Source organism: Brienomyrus brachyistius, unplaced genomic scaffold (genome assembly GCF_023856365.1).
Source record: "Brienomyrus brachyistius isolate T26 unplaced genomic scaffold, BBRACH_0.4 scaffold33, whole genome shotgun sequence".
NCBI classification, from domain to species: domain Eukaryota; kingdom Metazoa; phylum Chordata; class Actinopteri; order Osteoglossiformes; family Mormyridae; genus Brienomyrus; species Brienomyrus brachyistius.
In genome coordinates this window covers 2,579,563-2,604,368 of record NW_026042308.1, presented here as the reverse complement: position 1 = coordinate 2,604,368, position 24,806 = coordinate 2,579,563, and the positions used below count along the sequence as shown (strand labels likewise).

Below are 24,806 nucleotides of genomic sequence, written 5' to 3'. Positions count from 1 at the left end.
CTTTACCCAAAACTACACCTTCGTTCCATATGTTGTTTCATACTGGAATGGCATAGTGGATAATATACCTTGGAAAAAGGTGTGGACTTTACCATGTAAGTTTTTATTAACAAATAATGTAGAAGAAGTCACCTTTAAATTGTCACATAAAGTTTATCCGTCCAAATATTTTCAATCTAAAAGGATGAGAGAGATTGACACCAGCTGTTCTTTCTGTGAATGTGACTGCAAAACTAATGTTCGTTTATTTTGGTCTTGCCCTTGTGCTGAAAAATTCTGCTCTGATATGCTTAACATGATACAAACAAATGTATGTCATAATTTTCAGTTTTCTTGTAAAGATGTTTTTGCGGGTTTTTTGTGACGGAAGAATACATGTCACGATCGCCGTCGGGCGAGCAGGGAGCGGAGAATCAGGAACTCCGGCTTATTAGGTAGAACAAACAGACAAGTAGGCCGTAAGGTGAAGCAGCTTTTCGTTTCATTCCGTTCCCATATATGGGGCACTACACTCTTTTTATTCCAATAAAAAGATCAATTGGTATAGAATGAAAAAATAAAAGTTCTCCATGTATAATCCAGCAGTTATTTTTTAACAAGTGTATAAAGTTGGCAATAGTCCCATCCTCGCGTAATCATTTTTTAAAGGTGAGAGATGCGGCTTCGCGTCACGTGCTTGCCGCTAGACCAATGAGATGGCATAACGTCGGAACGACATGTAAACATGGTCCAAGATGGCAGCGCCCTTGTCGTCACTATCGAGTAGCGAAGAGGATTAAATTATTGTCAGACCTCCACCAAAAGTCAGTAAAAGGGTTTATAACCAATGCTATATGCATCTCACGTCCATAAAAAAAGAAGAAGCGAAGGATTTTACACGCACACGGTGGGATACATTTAGAAACTGCATCAAACGGTGGCTTGACTTGCAGGGTGAGAGTCAGAAAATAGCAGAAACATATAAACATTGTCTAGAAATCGAGTTTGACCGTGTGCCCGAAGACGCAGGGTTTCACTCCATTTGCTACCGGCGTTTTATTGACAAAAAGCGCTTGGATGCGGCCGAGAAACGAGTTTCACGGCGTCCTGAAGCTGGTGATGATCATAACACAGACCAGTCTGTGTCATCGGGAAATAGTATTTCGTCAACGTATTGCCCAACAAAAAAACTTAGGTCCAGTACCGGACTGCTGATAGCTTGTTCGGGTCCTGTACTTCCTGCTTTGTGCATAATTTGCAAGAAAACGGACAAGTACATCACTGTGGCAGGCAAACGCCAGAAGGACAATCTTTCACAAGCGGAGACGCTGTCGGCAGGTATAAAGCACACAAGCACACATTTGAACTTAAAGTTATATGCCATATGCTGAGAACCATAACTAACTTTCAAATACATCAATATTTACATTACATGTACATTATAATGTTTATAGTGCAGTCGGTTTTTGCATACACATATGCATGAACAGTCAGAACTGTTATGTTTTTTTAAATACATATTTATTACAGGCCAGTTGCTCAAAGCAGCTGAGATGAAGGAAGACACTAGCATTCTTGTGCATATTAAAGACAAAGACTGTGTCTCTGGAAGTATGATATCACAAGTCCTGTTACAGACAGTACACCAGGTTCTTGACAAAGTCTACTGGAACAAATACACAGACCTCAGAAGAACAGTAAGTTGTTATATTGCATTTTAAAATAATTCATAATTGATTTGAATGATTGCTAATTTGAAAAGAAATTAATCATTAATCTACATGGACAGCTTGTTACAATAATTCAGCATAATAAAATGTCTAGTCATTTGTGAGGGCAAAAGAATATTTAAAATAATTTATTGTAAATATTTTCTTTCTGAAGAATAAAAAAAACTCAATTGGTTTGTCAGTTGCTTTTAGTTTGTACATGCATACAATATATGCATTCCAAATATAGAAGCCAGTGTAATAGTTACAGAACATAAAATATTTGATGCTTTTAATAGCAATGAGCCAACCTATGATGTCAGCTACAAGATCTTCTCTGAGAGAATCATCTGCCATCGAATAATTGTAAACCAAGAGGTGATGACAATGACACAGCTAAGAAAAATGTTTTTAAATCTTGTAAAAAGCCATGAAGATCTTGATGCTTCAAAGTACAGGTAATTTAAATACCCTAAGTTTATTTTGCAGATTTGGAATAAACATTTACGCAAACTTTTTCTCAGAAAAATTTAATAAATAATAATATTCATATTATTATTATTATCATATTAAATATTCATATAATATTCTGTTTAGTTGACAAAGTACCAGTAAATGGAGCTATACTTTTTGATGGCATGGCAGTCATTCAAGCCATTCAGTCCATACCAAGTACCTTCGGGGAGCTTGCTGACACTATTCTACAGTACTTAGTCAAGCTTGCTCTCAAGCACAACTGTACACGGATAGATTTTGTGATAGACAAGTATCCAGAAATTAGTATTAAAAATGTAGAATGATCACGCAGAGCTGTTGGTGGCACACAACAGGTAAAAATTTATGGACGGGATCAAAAGACACCAACACAATCGAAGAAGTTTCTGTCGGATGGGACAAACAAAGAAGCACTGGCAGAATTCCTCTATGTAATGTGGCGAGACGCTGATCTTACCATTTTAGGTAAGGACTTACATTTATACATAACACATGGAGACCTGTGTCACTGCATGGCTGTAACAGAGGATTTACAAACTGTCAGTGATGTTGAAAATCTGACATGTGATCATGAGGAATGTGACACCAGGTTGTTTTTTCATGCAAAACATGCTGCACAGGAACACCAAACTGTAGTCATCAAGAGCCCTGATACTGATGTGGCAGTGATTGCATTAAGTCTGCAGCCAGATTTACCATGCAGATTGTATTTTTTCACTGGGGTTGGCAACAAAACGAGGAAGGTGTCATCAGCTCTCGGCAACAGTGTATGTTTGGCACTCATTGGGATCCATACCTTCTCAGGCTGTGACTCTACAAGTGCCTTTTATGGCAAGGGGAAAAAAAGTCATTTTCTGTTGCTTGCGAGAAAGAGGAATACCTGACTGCATTTAGAAATCTGGGTAGCAGTTTTAATTTGGACCAGTCTACCTTTGAAGTGCTTTGCAAATATGTCTGTCACCTATATGGCCAATCATGTGCTAAAAGTCTGAACGATGCACGATGCAAAGCATTCTGCATGGCATCATCAGCTTTGCCAGAATGATCCATGCCTCCGACAAGTGATGCTTTGTACCAACACTGCAAAAGGGCAAACTACCAAGCAGCCATAATGAGACATTCTCTGAAAGGTAAAATGTGTGCCCCTTCACCTGTTGGCAATGGATGGCACCTCGAGGATGGAGAGTTAACAGTGACGTGGATGACTAGAAATCCAGCCCCTGATAGTGTGTTGCAGGTTGTCCACTGCAGTTGCAAGCAAGGCAAATGTGAGACTGGAAGATGTTCCTGTATGTCTGCAAATCTGTCCTGTACAGATTTATGCCGCTGTCTCAATTGCACAAATGTTTTCCAGGAAACAGAGGAAAGAGCTACATGTGAAGATGGTTCTGATGAAAGTGATAAGGATAGTAGTGATGAGTAAAGGTGATCTGTGTCACAGGTTACTTGGATTTGAGCTGTAATGAAGCTGCTGTAAAATGTTTAATATTTGTCGTTATTGAAAAATTAGTGCAGCAGTCCAGCATTTCAAGTCATTTCAGCCAACTTGGACCAAAAACTGTTTTTATCTTTAATTTTGTGTGATTCCTAAGTGCCTACTGAACATTTTGATAAATACAACATAACAAAAATGTTTAAGTTTCAATTTGTTCTTCAGTTTTATTTGGTGCCAATCAGTGAAGTTGAAGTGCGTTATAAAAAAAAATTGAATTATTTCATGGTCTTCCTTCAAAATTGAGTTGATTAATGCACCAATACTTGTCTCAGATATGTAGCTACATGTATAAATGTGGATTTGACATATATTTTGTTTTGATTAAATGCGTATTAATAAAGTTATAGGCCAAACTAGCAGCATGAGATTTTCGTTTTTTGTAAATTCCTAATTATACACATTTTTGCATCCTGACAAAAAACTGCAGTATTTTTTGTGGAGAACTTTTAACATAGAAGCCATAAGACTGTCGTCTATCCAGAAATTCATTTAAAAAGTAGTGCCCAGACGTGGGAACGAAAAGTGATTTCTAGCCACTTTTTATATGTTCACCTTATGGCCTAAAGGCGAAACACGGAGCACGACGTCTATGACGGAACTGGGGATACGTAGTCTGACGTGAACTTAAATACACAGGACTGCATGAAACAACAAGAAACATCTGATAACGTTCGGGTTCCATATGAGGTTAACGAGGGGGCGTGGCACACAGGAAGATCGTACGAGCCGAGCGTGACAATACAGATAAATTTAATACTACTAATTTTATATTCATAAATGTAAATACAATAAATCTAACCTATTTTTCCTTGTTCACAAATTAGACCTAATAAATTATATTAATCTAATCAGAAAGTCTAAAAATAAAAAACAATCAGAACTGTATCCTGATTTGATGCGTTTTTACCTGATGTATGGACATAGTGCTAAAATGTTCTGTCATATTTGGTATTGAGATGGTATCTTTTACTTTGTAATAACTCTGTCTGAATATCATTTTTTGTTTTTGTTTTGTTTAATGTTCTGTCTGTAAAATATATTACCTGTACTTGTTGAGTATTGGAATTTTTTTTTAAAAGTGTGATTCAAGTGTTTAGTTTGACCCTTACTTCGCTACACCCAGGGGCGCCGCTAAGGGGGGGAAAGTTGGGACAATTCTAAGGGCCCACGCCCTTTAGGGGCCCCCAGAGATCTGAATGGGTGTGGTAGGGGGGCCCAACCTCATATTTTGTCATAGGGCCCAAAATTGCTAGCGGCGCCCCTGGCTACACCAGTTAATATATTTTGATGAAATTATAAAATTACACAGTTTTGTCTTTGACCCCCCCCCCCCCCAAATAGCTTGGATTCCCCCATTTCTAAATTTCTCAAATCGCCACTGTTAATGATTTAAGTGTTTCTGCAGTACCGCTTTTTACACGCACGATCATCCTTAATCTGTGTTATAAGGCCACTTAAAAAAAAAAATTGGTTCTCGTCCTTTTTTTTTGGAGGGGGTGGGTCGGGGGGGGGAGGGATTTTTTAATTATTATTATTATTTTTTTACAAATTTTGATTGACTGTTTGGACTTTCAAATATGTAAGAAAATACATATTTGAAAATACATACCGAAGAGAGCAGACCTACTTAGTACGCCTTCTCAGTTCTTCCAGTTTGTTGCGTTTCAAATATATTAAATGTAAGAAAATACAAGAATGTAAATTCCTTGATCCATGTGTATCTCATAAATGCCTTCCCAACTATTGATTTGGATACTTTATGCTGATGTTTCATTCGTGAATATAAAAATGATACTATTTGAAACCAATATTCTGTTTGTCATTCCCATTCTAAATGAACAACCAAGATTTTAAAATATATATCTAGAAAGAAAGTGTATTAGAACATGTTAAAACACGAGGAATTTACAAAATACAGGAACCTGAATGGTTGAACAAGGAAATGCAACTCTACAAACAAGTACTTAAGGCACCAGCCCATCTCAGGTAGAGACACATTTAGGTTCATGAAACCATTCCAAGACTAGGATTACACAATGCGTATCAATCGTCGATGTGGAATGCGCGGGAAATTCAAATTTCGTCATTCTTGGGCATTTTCCATGCGATTTTTACGAAATAAAAAAAAATTCGGGTCAGAGGCATTTCAGCGGGTCGGGAGGGGACAAGAACCAATTTTTTTTAAGTGGCCTAACCGAATTACGGTTATTGTTACTAATAGATGTGGACCCCTTGTTAGTTTCCCATATGCTAAATATTGTGTTCAATGCTGTTATTATTTTGCACTGTTATTTGCATTGTTCATCTCTTGTGATAGTGTAATGTACTGCGTGGCTGATGGGTTTAGGGCAGGGACAACTGTGGTGCGATTCAGGCAGGCAGGGTAACAGGAGCGGAGCACACACAGGCACTTTGGCCAGCTCGCGGAGGGGTCCACTGAGTGGAGTGCAAAGAGCGCATGCGTCATGCAGAGCATTCGACAAGGATCGCCGCATACAGTCCTGATTAACAAGCGGGTTTTTGTGCTTGTGTTTTAGGTGAGCGAAACTGTTCAAAAGAAGGGGCAAAGTGAAACTTACTGTGTGATACTCACGTAACTGTTTTAGGATAAATGTAAATCGATCAGAACAGTTACGACTGAGTAATACAGAAATATTAATGAATATCAGTAAGGGAAAACCTGTAGGTACTCAGACCATACAGTTGTACGAGCTCGCCCGAACATTATCAGTGTGCGTATTGAGGAAAGTAAATTGTGGGATTATTGATTGTTTATATGTATAAGAATGAATGTGTTTATCTGTGTGTTAAATTGTGTGTTAATCGACATAAATGTTTAAAAGTAATTGTATGTGTAAAAATGGAATGAGCGCGAGTGGAGTGCAAAGAACGCATGCGTCATACAGAACACTCGACAAGGATCGCCGCATACAGTCCTGTTTAACAAGCGGGTTTTTGTGCTTGTGTTTCAGTGTTTTTCCGGTGAAGTAAAAATCATCACATCATTGAAAAAGAACCCTATGCATGCCTGGAATTTATTCACCTTGTCTAAGTGTGCAACATAGACACATAGATAATATCCCCCCAAAACCCTACGAAGTGCCGCTGAGTCCGTGTCCATTTTTTGCATGAGACGTAGCTGATCATTTCCTGCCTGTAAACGAAAGTGAAATTAAGTGTCGGGATTTTAAAGGCAGAGTCGCCATTTTATCAAGAAACATTTTATCAAGATTCTGGAATAATGTAAAGATATTCTATGTTTCAAGGTAAGATTAAATTAATAATAATAAAATTGATATGTTTAACACAGCCTACATATACAACGGAATTTAAAATTTTCAATATAATTAAACATTAAATATACGCCCGTACAGCACAGTAGGTTACTGTACGTGTGTCAGAAGAGTTTTCAAATTAACATCAATAATATTTAATTACTTACGCTCAGCCATGAGTTCGCCTAATATGCTGTTCTGCGTAATTATGGACCGGGACGTAGGCTGTAATATTTTGAAGCTATAATAAGTTTTTCTTTTATTAAGTGTTGGGGATTAATGCCAGTGTGCCGAAACATCCGGGTTAAACTCAATGTTTAACATTTTATTAAATCAAAGGTTTTACTACGGATCTGTTCTGTGTTCTCCAATCTGAAATGTGCTGATCTTAATTGTAGTCATACTTTTGCAGTCGTATTTAAACTGTTTAATGCAAATAGTACGCAAGTCTGATTTTAATAATCGGTAAAGAATAAGTCAAACGCAACCCACAGCGCAGCTGAATGACAGAAGGTGGTGTCACTTACTCCGCCAAACCGTGAGTAGTGGAGCCGACCAATCACAACAAATCATTAACAGTAATAAGCTAGAAAGAGATGTCTCAATGGAGGAAATTGATGATTTTATATCGTCCAAGGTGTTTAGAGATTTTTCAATACCATCAATACGAGCCAAAATCCGGTCAGCACAGAATCGGCGCCGCCCACGATAGAATGAGAGTCGTCGTCTGCCTGACCAGCGGATACTTGTCGAGCTGATTTAATAATTTTTTTTTCTTGTCAGTGTAAGAACGAGTTGAGGAAAAAATGGGAAAATCTTTGTGACTTCGACATGGTTAAAGTATATTCGGAACTATTGTAATAGCGATTTGGATTTGTCATACTTTTAGGTCCCTTGGAAATCAGTCTCAGAATCAGAATCGGGTTTATTGGCCAAGTATGTGAGCGAACACATACAAGGAATTAGATTCCGGTTGATGGTCTCAAGCACAACAGTGTAAAAACAACAATCTACAATATGAATATATATTATGGATTTATATTTATAAATATAAAGGTAAATGTTAAAAAAATTATAAAAGTGTTATTTGTATGTATATGTTTATACTGTTTATAAATGTAAATATATTTCTGGATACTGTATATATATACAGTATATACAGTACATGTGTACATATATACATACACACACATATACACACAAAGTGTGTAAATGAACAATACGATATAGTAAGCAACGTAAATCTTATATACAGAAAAGATTACAGAAATATATCCCACAGACTGTACATAGAGTGCAGTTGCAGTGCTGTAGGGGTTTAGCAGTGTGACAGATCAGCTGTTTAGGAGGGAGATGGCGAGGGGAGAGAAGCTGTTCCTGTGTCGGGTGTCCTGGTCTGCAGGCTTCTATATCGTCTGCCAGAGGGCAGCAGCTCAGAAAGTCTGTGTCCAGGGTGTGTGGGATCTGTGATTATTTTCCTGCTATTTTCCTGGATCTTGAGAGAGACAGGTCCTGGATGGAGGGCAGGGGGCACCGATGATCTTTCTGCTGTCCGTACGGTCCGCTGCAGTCTCTTCCTGTCCTGTTTGGTGGCTGCTCCATACCAGACTGTGATGGAGGGCAGGGGGGCACCGATGATCTTTTCTGCTGACCGTACGGTCCGCTGCAGTCTCTTCCTGTCCTGTTTGGTGGCTGCTCCATACCAGACTGTGATGGAGGGCAGGGGGCACCGATGATCTTTTCTGCTGACCGTACGGTCCGCTGCAGTCTCTTCCTGTCCTGTTTGGTGGCTGCTCCATACCAGACTGTGATGGAGGGCAGGGGGCACCGATGATCTTTTCTGCTGACCGTACGGTCCGCTGCAGTCTCTTCCTGTCCTGTTTGGTGGCTGCTCCATACCAGACTGTGATGGAGGAGCAGGGGGCACCGATGATCTTTCTGCTGTCTGTACGGTCCGCTGCAGTCTCTTCCTGTCCTGTTTGGTGGCTGCTCCATACCAGACTGTGATGGAGGGCAGGGGGGCACCGATGATCTTTCTGCTGTCCCTACGGTCCGCTGTGGTCTCTTCCTGTCCTGTTTGGTGGCTGCTCCATACCAGACTGTGATGGAGGAGCAGAGGACAGACTCAGTGACTGCAGTGTAGAACTGGATCAGCAGCTCCTGTGGAAGACTGTACTTCCTCAGTTGTCTCAGGAAGTACATCCTCTGCTGGGCCTTTTTGAGGATGGAGGAGATGTTGGTCTCCCACTTCAGGTCCTGGGAGATGGTGGTACCCAGGAACTTGAAGAACTCCACAGTAGACACCGGGCTGTCTGATATGGTGAGGGGGAGCAATGATGACGGACGTCTCCTGAAGTCCACTGTCATCTCTACAGTCTTGTGCGTGTTCAGCTCCAGGTTGTGCTGACTGCACCAGAGTACCAGCCGCTCCACTTCCTGCCGGTATGCAGACTCATCACCATCCTGAATGAGTCCAGTGATGGTGTCGTCTGCAAACTTCAGGAGTTTTACAGCTGAGTTCCTGGAGGTGCAGTCATTGGTGTAGAGGGAGAACAGCAGTGGGGAGAGGACACATCCTAGAGGGGCACCAATACTGAGGGACTGTATGTTTCAGAAGTGACCCCCCCAGCCTCACTTGCTGCTTCCTCTCTGTCAGGAAGCTGGTGATCCACTGGCAGGTAGCTGGTGACACGTTGAGCTGGGAGAGTTTGGAGGAGAGGAGACTAGGCACAATGGTGTCGAAAGCCGAACTAAAGTCCACAAACAGGATCCTGGCATAAGTTCCTGGACGGTTGAGATATTGCAATATATAATGCAGCCCCATATTCACTGCATCATCCACCGACCTGTTTGCCCGGTAGACAAACTGCAGGGGGTCCAGCTGGTGTCCTGTAATGTCCTTCAGATGGGCTAAAACCAGACGTTCAAAGGATTTCATGACCACAGATGTCAAGGTGACAGGTCTGTAGTCATTCAGTCCTGTGATGGTGGGTTTCTTGGGGACGGGATAATGGTGGAGCGTTTGAAGCAGGAGGGAACTTCACACAGCTCCAGGGATCTATTGAAGATGCGGGTGAAGATGGGAGCCAGCTGATCAGCACAGGTTCTGAAGCAGGAGGGGGAGACACCGTCTGGTCTGGGGGCTTCTTGGATTCCTGTTTCTGGAAGAGCCGGCTCACATCCGCTTCATGTATTCTGAGTTCCAGGGGGGAGGGTAGGGGGGTGATATGTGTGATGGAGGCCATTGTTTTTGTACTGTACTGTGTAGATGTACTTTGTTTAAGTACATCTGCCCTCCCCTGGTCTGCTGGAATATCACTGCTGTATACATGCACCCACTGCAGTCATCTCTCAATGCAGAGGAGCAACGGCTCTACTCTGAGTCCCTCCTGAATGACCGAGCTCCTCACCCTATCTCTAAGGGAGAGCCCAGCCACCCTGCGGAGAAGCAGCAGCTCTACTCTGAGTCCCTCCCGAATGACCGAGCTCCTCACCCTGTCTTTAAGGGAGAGCCCAGCCACCCTGCGGAGGAAACCCATTTCAGCCACTTGTATTCGCGACCTCGTTCTTTCAGTCACTACCCACAGCTCATGACCACAGGAGAGGGTAGGAAAGTAAATTGACTGGTAAATTCGAGAGCCTTGCATTTTGGTTCAACTCCTTCTTCACCATGACGGACCGATGCAGTGCCCGCATCACTGCTAACGCTGCACTGATCTGCCTGTCGATCTCCCACTCTATCCTTCCCACACTCATGAACAAGCCCCCGAGATACTTAATCTCCTCCACTTGGAGAAGTACCTCCTCCCCGACCCAGAGAGCACTCCACCCTTTTCTGGTTGAGGACCATGGTCTCGGATTTGGAGATGCTGATCCTCATCCCAACCGCTTCACACTCGGCTGCAAACTGCTCCAGTGAGAGCCGAAGGTCACAGTCCAGTGAAGCCAACTGAACCACATCATCTGCAAAAAGCAGAGACCCAATCCTGAGGTCACCAAACCCTCAGTGCCCTGGCTGTGCCTAGAAATTCCATCCATAAAAGTCTAGTCAGAACCTCACAACCTCACACACCAGCTCAGGCTTCTTCTCCACCAGAGAGGTGATATTCCATCTCCCTAGAGCCAACTTCTGCAGCTGAGGATCCCAGTGAAAGTCCCTGCCTTCGACCACTGCCCAACTCACACTGCACCCGACCCCTTTGGCCCCTTTGGCCCTGATGAGCCCACTGGAGGGGGAGCCTATGTGCCTTCTTCAGGCTGTGCCCGACCAGGCCCCATGGGTGCAGGCCTGGCTGTGGGGGGGGGGAGGGGGGGGATGGGAGGGCCCAGTGACCCACATCCGGGGGAGGGAAAACGTGAATCTATGTTTTTCCTTATCATAAGGGGTCTAATGAGCTGCAGTTCGTCTGGTTCCTCACCCAGGACCTGTTTGTCTTGGGTGACCCTACCAGGGGCATAAAGCCCCGGGCAGCTTAGCTCCTGGGATCACTGGAACATGCAAACCCCTCCACCACCATAAGTTGTCATCTCCAGGAGAGGATGTTGATACATATAATTATAAAAAATGTGGCATTGAAAGTTTGCATTAAACCTCTTTACTATGTGTAATTCTACACATTGAACATAACAGAATGGAGACACAATTCATCAGTTTGATGTAAAAATGCTGAGTACTCGATATTGTGTATTTATCTATGTATCTACTTACTATTCATGTTCACAGAGGCCCCAGCAGGAATCATCTGGTCTGGATCAGCATAAAAATGGATGGATCTGCTTCTGAAATGTGCCCCCCTGTGGGGTGTAACGGAAAGAGCCCTGAGAGGTAACAGTGTTACAGCCCACTAGCATGCATGTCTCTCTGGGTCTATAGTCAGGCCAGAACATAAAAGTAAACTGGGCTCCTAGCTAGGGCTGGTCAGTGGGCAGCACTTTAATATGTGTAGCTTAAAAAGACCTCGCCATCTTCTGTCTTCACCGTCTTCTTCCACAATCAGCCAGTTCTTTTATACTAGAGGGGAGCAACAGACCATCCCTCCTATACAAAATGGCCACATAACAAAACTAAACAGACAAACAAAAACATATATAAACAGGTAAAAAGGAACATCAGTCTAGTCTAGTTATGGAGGTTTTTAACGGTCATACTAAAAGTTTCATATAATATCTAAATTTTAGATGAGACAATTTCCTTAACAGCTGACTGTAAATAAGTCTGTTTACATCAAGAGCTTCACAGCATATCAAAGTACATGAAGGCAGAGCAGAAGGCTAAACAGCAGTGTGATGTCGTCCCCATTGTATGAATTATATTTATACCATGAGGGTTTGTTTCCTCTCACTGCCCACAGTCTCCTGATGGAGAGAGCAGACTCCCCTGTACCCAGCTGTGTTTCCCTGAAGAGTGACGCGTCAATTCATGAACCACCCTGCTTCAGAGAGGAACTTTTTCCTACAGATCAAAGGTAAATGTGCATTTAAACAAACACTGTTAATGACATTCAGACTCTCAGTCAAATGGCACAGAGACACATACAAGCTATGAGGAAATAACATATTTATAATGAATGCACCAATTTTTACCTTTAACAGATTCCATCACCTTGAGAATTTAAACAAAGGTTTTGTCTGTATTCTATATAAATAACATCTGAGGTAAATGGATGAGGATTACTGTAACACCTGACTTCCTGCGAGCTGGAATTGGAAGTTATTTAATCGCAAAGTGGATTTTAAATTTCAGTCCTCAGCACAGAGCTGGAAAAAACTGGTTTGCCTGTTTCCCCCTGCATGTCCATTAAAGAATGACTCTACAATAGATTGTCGTCTCGTGAGACGGATGCTTCTGTTTTGATAACAAATAATTTCACTCTCATGAATTCATTAGATCATACTCAGACGAAGGCTTCAGTTTAACATGTTTAATCGAACTGTGTGGCTTAAACAATAAACTACTATCATCAGACAAAAAAAGAGAAAGACTATTGGTTCCTTTACCAAAGGTGACGTTTAAATACTTGCTTATTCAGATCATAATTAATGTGACACTGCAGTGGTTCTCATCCCCTGAGTATAAAATAAGATGATTTGTTGATCTCAGGGTTAAATTCTCTTGCGTTCAGCAGCAAAGTGCACAGATACAAACATACAATGTAAAACAAAGACGACGTGCAAAGACAGCAGATATAGTGCAAGTGAGTAAACATTTATAGAAGTAAACAAAATTTCTGTAGGTTAACAAGTTTAAGAAGGACACAGTGCATAATGAAAAAATCCTGAAAATACAATATTGTTCAAGAAATAAATAGAAATGTATATTATTTATATGATTATAAACAGAGAGCAGCTTTTACCACATTAAAAATGGGATGTTAAGGCTGGCTGTGGGGGCTGCACATCGACAGCAGGCATTGTGGTGTTTAACGGCAGCAGGCAGGAAAGATCCCCAGTAGCGCTTCTTAGCTCACGGTGGGGGAATGAGCCGGTGGCTGAAGGTGCCCCAAGATAGCGCCCCCTGGAGCCTCGGCTGGGTTATGGACCGGGCCAGTGGGGCCAGTGCCCTGGGGCCTCAGGACATTAGAGGCTGTGAGTGGCAGCATTTATAGTGCAAGCCATGAAATGCGCCCCCCTGTGGGGTGTAAGAGAAAGAGCCCTGAGAGGTAACAGTGTTACAGCCCACTAGCATGCATGTCTCTCTGGGTCTATAGTCAGGCCAGAACATAAAAGTAAACTGGGCTCCTAGCTAGGGCTGGTCAGTGGGCAGCACTTTAATATGTGTAGCTTAATAAAAAGACCTCGCCATCTTCTGTCTTCACCGTCTTCTTCCACAATCAGCCAGTTCTTTTATACTAGAGGCGAGTAACAGACCATCCCTCCTATACAAAATGGCCACATAACAAAACTAAACAAACAACCAAAAGCATATATAAACAGGTAAAAAAGAACATCAGTCAAGTCTAGTTGTGGAGGTTTTTAACGGTCATACTAAAAGTTTCATATAATATCAAAATTTTAGATGAGACAATTTCCTTAAAAGCTGACTGTAAATAAGTCTGTTTACATCAAGAGCTTCACAGCATATCAAAGTACATGAAGGCAGAGCAGAAGGCTAAACAGCAGTGTGATGCCGTCCCCATTGTATGAATTATATTTATACCATGAGGGTTTGTTTCCTCTCGCTGCCCACAGTGTCCTGATGAAGAGAGCAGACTCCCCTGTACCCAGCTGCGTTTCCCTGAAGAGTGACGCGTCAATGGAGCCCCCACTCTACTTCAGAGAGGGACCTTTTCCTACAGATCAAAGGTAAATGTGCATTTAAACAAACACTGTTTATGACATTCAGACTCTCAGTCAAATGGCACAGAGACACATACAAGCTATGAGGAAGAAACATATTTATAATGAATGCAGCAATTTTTACCTTTAACAGATTCCTTCACCTTGAGAATTTAAAAGTTTTGTCTGTATTCTATATAAATAACATCTGAGGTAAATGGATGAGGATTACTGTAACACCTGACTTTCTGCGAGCTGGATTAGGAAGTTATTTAATCACAAAGTGGATTTTAAATTTCAATCCTCAGCACAGAGCTGGAAAAAACTGGTTTGCCTGTTTCCCCCCTGCATGTCCATTAAAGAATGACTCGACAAAAGATTGTCAACATGCGAGACGGATGCTTCTGTGTTAATAAATAATTTCACTCATGAATCCATTAGATTATGCTCAGACTAAGGCACACAAACTCATACATACAAACATATATATATATATATATATGAATGAAATGTTGTGTCTGTACTTCACTTTAACTTGTTCCCATATCCTGCATGATTGTGTGTGTATTTTATCTGTAATTATGACAATAAAATAATGATGAAACACTGGAACCATAATACTACATTCAAGTGATAAATATAATAACTAAAAACTACTTACACATTTAATTTGTCGGACACTTTTTGCCAGCCGTCTTTTCTGGTTTGGGTCGCTTTTGATGTGTTTCCTTTAGTAGATACTAAATCTTTGAATTCATCATACTCCTCTGTAGCATTCCCCTCGGATTGATGGCCGAAAGACTTGACTGATGGTTCACGATTTATTTAAAATAAATGAATTACCAAAAAAAACGTAGTCAACGTAACAGCTTGTGCCTTTACCGGGGGGGGGTTTAAACCATTTACAAAATATCATAAAGCAAAAGACAAACACGTTCTCCGCTTAGCTTAGCTTAACGATGTTCTGGTAACCGAAAAAAACGGAAGTCCCTCAAAAAAAGGGGTCCCACTAAATAAAACTACATAAGCATAAATGAATGTATACAAATGAATACAGAATACAAACGTATATTAAAAAATATGCAATACGCAACTCAATATGTTTTGTAACATTAATTAGTCTCGTGTCAAACCTTGGGGTTATTTACACTCCCACCAAAATTATGTGTGTTCCAAGCAATACCCACAAACACAAATAATTTTCAAATCTGTATCATTTGGAAAATAAAGCATAAACATCAGTGAAATGTACTTAAGTAGCTTCTAATAACAAGACTAACCTCTGCACTGGACGTTCTAGCACTGACAGCTTACCAAGGCGTTCCCCTTTCTCCTTAAGTCTCTTACCTCCTATACATATTTTACCCTTTCTTACCAGTCCATCTTCATCAGTGACAGTCTCTAAAATCCATCCCAGTTTCCATTCACATCTGGGTAACAAGTCATCCACAAGCATCACTGTATCTCCCGCTTGTACATTTCTCTTCGGTGTGTGCCAACGCTGTCTTGCAATAATAATGTGGAGATACTCCCTTTCCAGTAACTCCAAAATTGTTCCGCCAGATACTGTACTCTGCGCCATCTCCTTTGTCCATAAAGGTCCTCCCTAACAAACTTCCCTGGTGGAGGTAGAGCCATGTTGGACTTCATTGTAAGTAGATGATTGGCTGTGAGTGGTTCCATACTGTCAGGGTTGCACAGGTTGTGCACAGTAAGTGGACGACTGTTGAGTATAGCCATGACTTCATAAAACAACGTTCGCAGAGAAGTACCGTTGAGTCTGCAAGAGGCCAATGATAATGTGGAGTTCAACACACTCCTTATGGTCCTTATCTGCTGCTCCCACACACCTCCGGCGTGACAGGAGTGAGGTGCGTTGAAAACAAAATCACAATGGTTTTCGGATAGAAAGGTGGTGAGTCTGGGAGTGTCAAGTTCTTGTAAAGCTTTGTTCAATTCGTTCTTTGCCCCCACAAAGTTGGTGCCTTGATCACATTGGATTTTTCGAACAGCACCATGAATTGCAATGAAACATCTCAGACCGTTTATAAAGGCATCAGTGGACACATCCTCTAACATTTCACTATGATCGCTCATGAGCAGAAGCAAGTGAAAAGCAAACCATATCTTTTATGCTGCTTTCTTCCTTCTCTAGTGGTAAAGGGACCAAAACAGTCCATGCCACACTATGAGAAAGGTGGGGAGGGCTCTACACCTTCCTTTGGAAGGTCACTCATCCTTTGACCTTCTGCAGGTCTTCTGAGTCTCTGGCAAGTGACACTCTGCCGGATAAAAGATGCAACTGCTCTGCTTATTCCAGGAGTCCAATAGCCATTGGATCTGATTTCATTGATGGTAAAGCCCTCGCCTTGATGTCTTACTCTTTCATGATAATGACTAATTATCAGCTTAGTCACATGATGGTTTTTTGGTAAGATCACTGGGTGTCTGAGTAAGTTGGAGAAGGATGATCGACTGAGCCTTCCTCCCCCCCTGATCATGCCATCTGCATCTAAAAAGGCATCTACTGTAGGTGCTGCACCTTGGGATGATCTGGCAGCTGACCTCCCTTTTTCAGTAACTTTATTTCTTGTTTGTACACCTACTTTCGGAGGTGTTTGACGATGACACGCCCTGCACTTTCCAATGCACTTACATTAGCGGGGCCATTTATTTTTCCTTTAACTCGTCGCAAAAGGCATGAAATGGCCTTAGTAGCCTGCAACCATGATGAGAACTCGGACAAGCGGTCAGCAGCACTACACCCCTGTATGCAGTGTTCCAGTTCTTCTCACCTCTTGATCACCTATTAGAGGTTCCAATACTACATCTGTTATTATCGGTATTTCCTGTTTCCAGAGGAACACAGAACCACTAAACCAATTTGAGGAAAACAACTCATTTATGGTTTTCCCTCTAGAGGCAGTTTCTGCTAGATTGTCTTCCGTTGAGACATAAAGCCATTGTTGAGGATTTGTACTGTGGCGAAATGTCTGAACCCTATTGGCTACAAACGTGTGAAAGAGTCATGCATCATTATTTATGTAGCCTGGAACTACTTTGGAGTCAGTCCAGAAGAATTCCTCCACATTCAAATAGCTAAGCTCATCTCTAAGCATATTGCTGACTGTGACTGAGACTACTGCCACTGATAATTCTAGTCTTGGTATGGTGGTCACCTTTGTGGGAGCTACACGGGACTTTCCTATGATGAGAGCACAATGGACCATTCCTTTCTCATTCTTGACTCTCGGATAGGAGCACTGACCATACCCTAAGGTGCTTGCGTCAGAGACGTGGTGTAACTCTCTCTTCACAACCCTTCCAAAATTGAGAGGTAAGTAGCATCTATCTATGTTCATGGTCTTTAACTTGACAAGGTCCCTTTGCCAGCTCTCCAGCTCCTCTGGCAGTGGGTCGTCCCAGCCAGTACCTTGGCGACACATTTCCCGGAGGATCCTTTTCCCTTTAAGGAAATATGGAACAAGGAACCCAAGAGGATCGAATATAGAAGCAATGGTAGACAGTACTTCCCGCCGTGTCATTGGTGGTTCCTTTAGAGTGATGTTAAACTTAAAGCAATCACTTTCTGTCTTCCACTGAATCCCCAGCGCTCGTTCCAGGGGGCTGTCATTGAAAATGATTTCCTTTGCCTTACCATCTGCAGCACGCTCTGATGAGGGTGTGCTCTGTGAAACAGCATGGGTGTTTCACACAAACTTGAGAAGACGAAGACCACCCTTTGCACATACCTCTCTTACCTCCTGTGCTAACTGAATGACCTTCTCCACAGTTTCCATGCTTGTGACTCCATCATCCACGTAGAAGTCTCTTTCAATAAACTGGGACCCTAATGGATGAGTGTCTGCTCTCATTAGCTAAACGTTTAAGTCCATAGTTTGCACAGCCAGGAGACGATACTGCTCCAAAAAGATGTTCCTTCATTCGGTATTCTTTTGGCTGTGGACTCATGTCTCCATCTTTCCACCACAGGAAGCGCAGATAGTTGCGGTCGTTCTCCTTGACATGGAACTGATGAAACATTTTCTCTATGTCACATGTCAGAGCAATGTGATGCTGCCGGAACCTTATGAGAATGCCAGTTAGATTATTAATTATGTCTGAACCTGGAAGTAGATGTTCGTTTAGGCTGGTACCATTGTCCTTTGCAGAGCAGTCGAACACAATACACAACTTATCTGGCTTTTTTGGATGGTAGACACCATGGTGGGGAATGAACCATCGTTCACCATGAGTGCCAAAATCATGGATCTCTTCAGCATTACCTCTCTCAATGATATCCTTCATGTATGCAGCGTAATCTTGTTAATATTTCTCATCCTTGCAGAATTTATGCCCTAAATGAGCCTGACTTCAGCAAGCTGCCTGTTATCAGGTAAATGTGGCCGTTGTATAAAAGGAAGTGGCATTTCATAACGTCCTTGATAGGTTTTCTTTATACCTTCCTTGAGCCTGTCCAGGATAATTAGATCCTCTTGAGAGTTTGCCTTAAACTCTCCTCTGACATCCTTGAAATCCAACTCCAGAACTTGAAATATATCTGTTGGTGTTATTAGACGCGGCTCCTGTACTGCAGCTCGGTGACTAAGGCGAATTCTGCTGTTGTATCAAGCTAAGGTGTTGAGCAGCCAACGATACTCCATCCTAAGTCTGTCAGCACAGCATATGGTTCATTGTCTCCACCTAGTATCACCTGTCTAGGCGCCAGAGATCCTGAACAGTTGTACCCAATTAAGAGTCAAACATCACAGCTGAGGAGGGGTGGTATCTTATCAGTTATTGCAGCAAGGTGAGTCCAGTGTTTAGCAGTTTCGTGCGTTGGAATGTGATCACGATTGAGAGGTATGCAGTCTTTGGTGTATGCAGGAGGGAGAGCAATGCGCACCGATGAATTGTAACCCCTTACACAGAGTCCTGATACTCTCTCACTCTTCATCACCATATTCTCTCCCAACATGGTGGTGAGTTTCAGCTGCACTGGGTAAGTGTCCATTTGTAATTCATTGCTCACCTCTTTGTCAGTGAAAGTGCTGTCACTGTGCGTGTCTAATAAAGCATATGCAAGTTGTTCCTTTGCTGGATCTTTGACACAGGATACCCACACAGGTACAATCATGGAGGTGCTATGTGACTGTTCTTGACTGGTGGCATTAAGTGACATAGCAGCTGTACTTTCCTTACATTGCTTGTAGCTCTGATTATATCAGGCACCGGTTGGTCTTCCATTCTTCTCATAGCTGTAATCATGAAGACTAGTGGGGTGCCTTCTCCTGCATACCTCACAGCTATGGCGACGACGGCATTCCTTTGCACAGTGACCTGGTTTTAAACAAGCATCGCTCAGCTTATTGTCCTTTACATATGTCCATCTGTTCTCAGGAGACGTTTTCATAAGATCAGGACATCTGTGGAGCTGATGCTTGTTACACTGGCATCAGATGCATGGAGCCCATACTCTGTCGTTAGTTGATGTCTCTTTATCCCTGCCAACAGTGGCTTGAGTGCTGAGAACATTAGCCCTGTTTCTTTTAGGTTCCCTTGTGATTATTTTATCCTGGTGTGAATCCACTGAGTGAAGTGCATGTAGGCAGGTGACAGGATTGCATGCAATTTCTGCTTCAATAGATATGAATTTGGCAAAGTCTTGGAATGATGGGAATTCGCCACCTTTCATGAGGGCTACCGTAACCCGACGATTCCAGCGCAATGCTACCCAGTCAGGTAGCTTCTGAATTAATGTTTGATTTTCCCCACAGTCACTCAGTATGTCTAGGCCCTTTGCATGAGGCATAGTTTGAAACAGGCATTTAAAAATCAGAAAATGTCTGTAACCCTTCGGCATCTTTGGACCGTATTTGTGGCCATTTTGAGAGCCTCTCCGGAAATGCCCTTTGGATGATGAATGGCTGACCGTGTGGCTGACCGTATGGCTGACCGTATGGCTTACTGTATCACTGACCGTATGGCTGACCATATGGCTGACCGTATGGATGACCGTATCACTGACCGTATGGCTGACCGTATCACTGACCATATGGCTGACCGTATCACTGACCGTATGGCTGACCGTATCACTGACCGTATGGCTGACCATATCGCTGACCGTATCACTGTATGGCTGACTGTATGGCTGACCGTATCACTGACCGTATCGCTGACCGTATCACTTACCGTATGGCTGACCGTATGGCTGACCGTGTGGCTGACCGTATCACTGACCGTATGGCTGACCGTGTGGCTGACCATATCACTGACCGTATGGCTGACCGTGTGGCTGACCGTATCGCTGACCGTATCACTTACCGTATGGCTGACCGTATCACTGACCGTATCGCTGACCGTATCACTGACCATATTGCTGAATGTATGGCTGACCAAGCTTATTCCAAGCATCTTTGCATGCCTCATCATCACTTTGGTAGAACGTGCCCTCAAGACATTTATGAGCAGGACCACTGATATATTTCTTAAGGTAATACAGCTTATCTGCCGAAGAGATACCTGTTCTCTGAATGAGTACATAAAGGATGCCTTCCATTCAATAAAATGAATTGGATCCCCATTAAACATCACAGGCTCTGGCACTGGGAGCCTGTTAATGGCTTTGCTGTTCTGAATAGCTTGAGCCAGGTAAGACACATCAGTGAGGGATGGTGTTGTGACATCATGCGAAGGTTGATGTCTGTCGAATAGGTGCTTTGTGTTTTGCAGTCAAACTTAAAGGTCTGGCCATCCATTTTCCAAACCGCTTATCCTACTGGGTGGCGGGGGGTCCGGAGCCTATCCCAGAAACAATGGGCACGAGGCAGGGAAAAACCCAGGATGGGGGGCCAGCCCATCGCAGGGCACACTCACACACCATTGACTCTCACACGCACACCTACGGGAAATTTAGCAACTCTAATCAGACTCAGCATGTTTTTGGACTGTGGGGGGAAACCGGAGTACCCGGAGGAAACCCCACGATGACATGGGGAGAACATGCGAACTCCACACACACCTGACCCAGGCGGAGACTCGAACCCGGGTCCCAGAGGTGTGAGGCAACAGTGCTAACCACTGCACCACCATGCCGCCCCCTGGGTGCTTAAACCATTTACAAAATATCATAAAGCAAAAGACAAACACGTTCTTCGCTTAGCTTAGCTTAACGATGTTCTGGTAACTGAAAAAAAATGGAAGTCCCTCAAAAAAAGGGGTCCCACTAAATAAAACTACATAAGCATAAATGAATGTATACAAATGAATACATAATACAAATGTATATTAAAAATATGCAATACGCAACTCAATATGTTTTGTAACATTAATTAGTCTCGTGTCAAACCTTGGGGTTATTTACATCCTCTAATAAAAGGTCCTGCTCGGATTGCGTGAAAAATTGTGCCCTGTTTTTTGACGTTTTGCAGAACCCAATGAGAGACTTGCCGATCAAGGTTTCTAGACTCGATGTATATGGGCTGTTCAAGCAGCGCAGGCGCGCACAATCATCTCAGATGAATGGATCCAGCTAGACTAATCTACTACACAGCTGCGTTTGACAAGCCGCCTTATCCCGGATGAGTTTCGCTGGCATTAACTCATCCAGGATGAGGCATCTGATCTCGGATGATTTAAGCGACGTACGGAAAATACCCCATGGGCTTCAAGGGGGTATTCCATGAAAGTAGCTAAATAAAGCCAGACTTTCCTGAAAAAGTCAAACTCAAACTAGCTCCATCTCTGAATGTAGCCTCATGTTGTTCCACTAACAAACAAACAAATTTATTTTTGTATAGCGCAGTATCACGACATAACATCGTCTCAAAGCGCTTTACAGCATCCTCACCCAAAGCCCCCAGTGAGTAAGCCAAAGGCGACAGCGGCAAGGAAAAACTCCCAAGAAGGAAGAAACCTTAGGAGGGACCACACTCAAAGGGGGAGCCCAACCTCCAGGGGCCGGCAGGGAGAGTCGAATAGAAGAGATGGCTAAGTGCCAAGTCACACTGTCCAAATCGTAAGATGTAGAAGATGAGGCAGTACGGCGAGCTAGATGCAGGGACGTCATTGGTAGTGGCGACGTCACATGTAGCAGGGTGTGCTGGACATCTTGGTAGACTGAGGTCTCCAGGCAGCACACCCCAGGAGGAGTTGGGGAAATAAAATGTACAATTAGTCAAAGTATAGGGGAGACTATAGGCAGTGCTAACAGTTAGGTGAGTGCAATATGAAGTGCAAAGTGCAAGCTCCGGCAGATATGGCAATGGCAGCATAAGTAGGAGGGAGAGGCAAGTGAGAATGCAGGCATGGGGAGTCCCTGAAATGTCAGCACTCCAGTTCTACAAGGGATTGTGAAGTCAGAGTGACAGCGCTGACAGTCCAGTTTATCCAAAGCCAATGGCACCAATCATTTCACACAGTTCAGCTTTAATTAATCAAAGCTCATACAAGACAGACTTGCATAGTCTCACTTAGTGCACACACCCGAGATATTTAAGACACTGAATGAATGGATGAATGATAGATTGACAGAATGAGTGGGAAAGCGTGTAAAACAAGAGCGGTGTTTCTTTCCGCTGCAGAAGAAATGCTGCTGATGGAGCTGTATGAAAAATACAAGGATGTAATCGCTAAAAAAGGCAATACTGTGGCCATAAACACAGCCAGGGAGCTGGCTTGGCAATGAGTTGCAGACAGACTAAATGTGTAAGTTATGTAAATGTAACAAGTGCCCAATACAGTGGCATGGTGGTACAGTGGTTTATGCTGTCGCCTTACGCCGCGAAAGTTCCTGGCTCGGTCAACGAGGAACCTTCTGGGTTGAGTTCATGTGTCATTCTTACTGTATAATGTTATTCTGCATTATTTTATCTCCATAAAATACTTTCAGTCGCATCCGTGTGAAATATTCTGGACAAATAACTTTATCTTGTCCTTGCTATTTTACTAATAAACTTTCAAATCAGACAGTGACTAAACAAAATCTAAAAATATCTTCCTGTTCATATTATTTTAACATTTTTTTTTCAGTTTCAGTCATTGCATTTCATGTTTGACCTTTCTAATATGGGTACGCTTTTACTTGAATCATTTTGGAATTAATTGGAATGCTGAGTTTTGGAATGTGATTTTTTTAATAGGCTTTATTATACTTATTACATGACATTAGTAGTGAGATCGCGGAATTTCGTCTGACGGAATGATCTATTGGGAATCTGTTTAACTAAGTGAGACAGTTAACCTGGTCTGGATCAACCTTGTTCACTCACTTACTGAAAGTTACCATGGCAGCTCAGGAGGGATTCATTTAAGACATGTTGATGGAACGGAATTCCTACTAAAATGAGCCAGACTTGTCGAAATAGGTCAGACTTTCCCTTAATCCTGCTTCGTGTGACACCCCCCAGCAGGCGTGCCCCACAGTGTAAGGAAAAAATTTGAATGTTGCAGCAGCAACACATCTCAAACAAATTGGGCCAAGGCCATGTTTACCACTGTGTGGCATCTCCTCTTCTTTTAACAACAGTCTGTAAATGTCTGGGGACTGAGGAGATCAGTTGTTTGAATTTTGGGAGAGGAATGTTGTCCCATTCTTGTCTCATACATGATTCTAGTTGCTCAACTGTCCTAGATCTTCTGTGTCATATTTATCGTTTTATGATGAACCAAATGTTCTCAATGGCTGGAAGATCTGGACCGCTGGCAGGCCAGTTCAGTACCCGGACCCATCCATCCATCCATTTTCCTAACCGCTTATCCTACTGGGTCGCAGGGGGTCCGGAGCCTATCCCGGAAGCAATGGGCACGAGGCTGGGAACAACCCAGGATGGGGGGCAGCCCATCGCAGGGCACACTCACACACCAGTCACTCTCACATGCATTCCTATAGGCAATTTAGTAAGTCCAATTAGCCTCAGCATGTTTTTGGACTATGGGGGGAAACCGGAGTACCCGGAGGAAACCCCACAACGACATGGGGAGAACATGCAAACTCCGCACACATGTGACCCAGGCGGAGATTTGAACCCGGGTACCCGGACCCTTCTTCTACAAATCCATCATGTTGTAATTGATGCAGTGTGTGGTTTGGCATTGTCATGTTGGAAAATGCAAGGTCTTCATTGAAAGAGACGTTGTCTGGATGGGAGCATCTGTTGCCCTAGAACCTGGACATACCTTTCAGCATTGATGGTGCCTTTCCAGATATGCAGGCTGCCCCTGCCATATGTACTAATGCACCCCCACACCATCAGAGATGCTGCCTTTTGAACTGAGTGCCAATAACACGCTGGGTGGTCCTTCTCCTCTTTAGTCCGGATGACATGGTGTCCCTGGTTTCCAAAAAGAATTTCAAATTTAGATTCGACTGACCACAGAACAGTTTTCCACTCAGCCGCAGTCCATTTTAAATGAGCTTTGGCCCAGAGACGACGTCGGTGATTCTGGATCATCTTCATATATGGCTTCTTCTTTGAATGATAGAGTTTTAACTGGCGTCTGTGCATGGCAGCGCGAATTGTGTTCACTGACAATGTTTTTGGGAAATATTCCTGAGCCTATTTAGTGATTCCATTACAG

The 24,806-nt window shown here is 42.8% G+C and overlaps 1 protein-coding gene across 5 annotated transcripts; it reads left to right on the top strand.

Annotated features, from left to right (window-relative positions):
• The first annotated feature begins 577 nt into the window (after nt 1-577).
• LOC125721475 (uncharacterized) lies at nt 578-4,034 on the top strand. 5 transcript variants are annotated; one of them, XR_007385764.1, is made up of 4 exons: nt 585-1,676; nt 1,988-2,146; nt 2,519-2,648; nt 3,538-4,034. XR_007385764.1 is itself a non-coding variant. In XM_048997417.1 (3 exons), the coding sequence occupies exons 1-3, from the start codon at nt 834-836 to the stop codon at nt 3,065-3,067; spliced, it is 1,200 nt and encodes a 399-aa protein (XP_048853374.1). In that variant the 5' UTR covers nt 587-833; the 3' UTR covers nt 3,068-4,034. The 5 variants fall into 5 exon arrangements, 1 of the variants encoding a protein (XP_048853374.1); XR_007385765.1 differs by having other exon boundaries at nt 1,988-2,066; nt 2,519-4,034; XR_007385762.1 differs by having other exon boundaries at nt 586-1,676; nt 2,519-4,034.
• The last annotated feature ends 20,772 nt before the right edge of the window (nt 4,035-24,806 follow it).

Coding starts and splice junctions, on each gene's coding strand:
- LOC125721475 (XM_048997417.1), top strand. CDS start 834: ATGCATCTCACGTCCATAAAAAAAGAAGAAGCGAAGGATTTTACACGC. Junction 1,318..1,509: donor AGCGGAGACGCTGTCGGCAG/GTATAAAGCACA, acceptor TATTTATTACAG/GCCAGTTGCTCAAAGCAGCT. Junction 1,677..2,518: donor ACACAGACCTCAGAAGAACA/GTAAGTTGTTAT, acceptor GGCACACAACAG/GTAAAAATTTATGGACGGGA.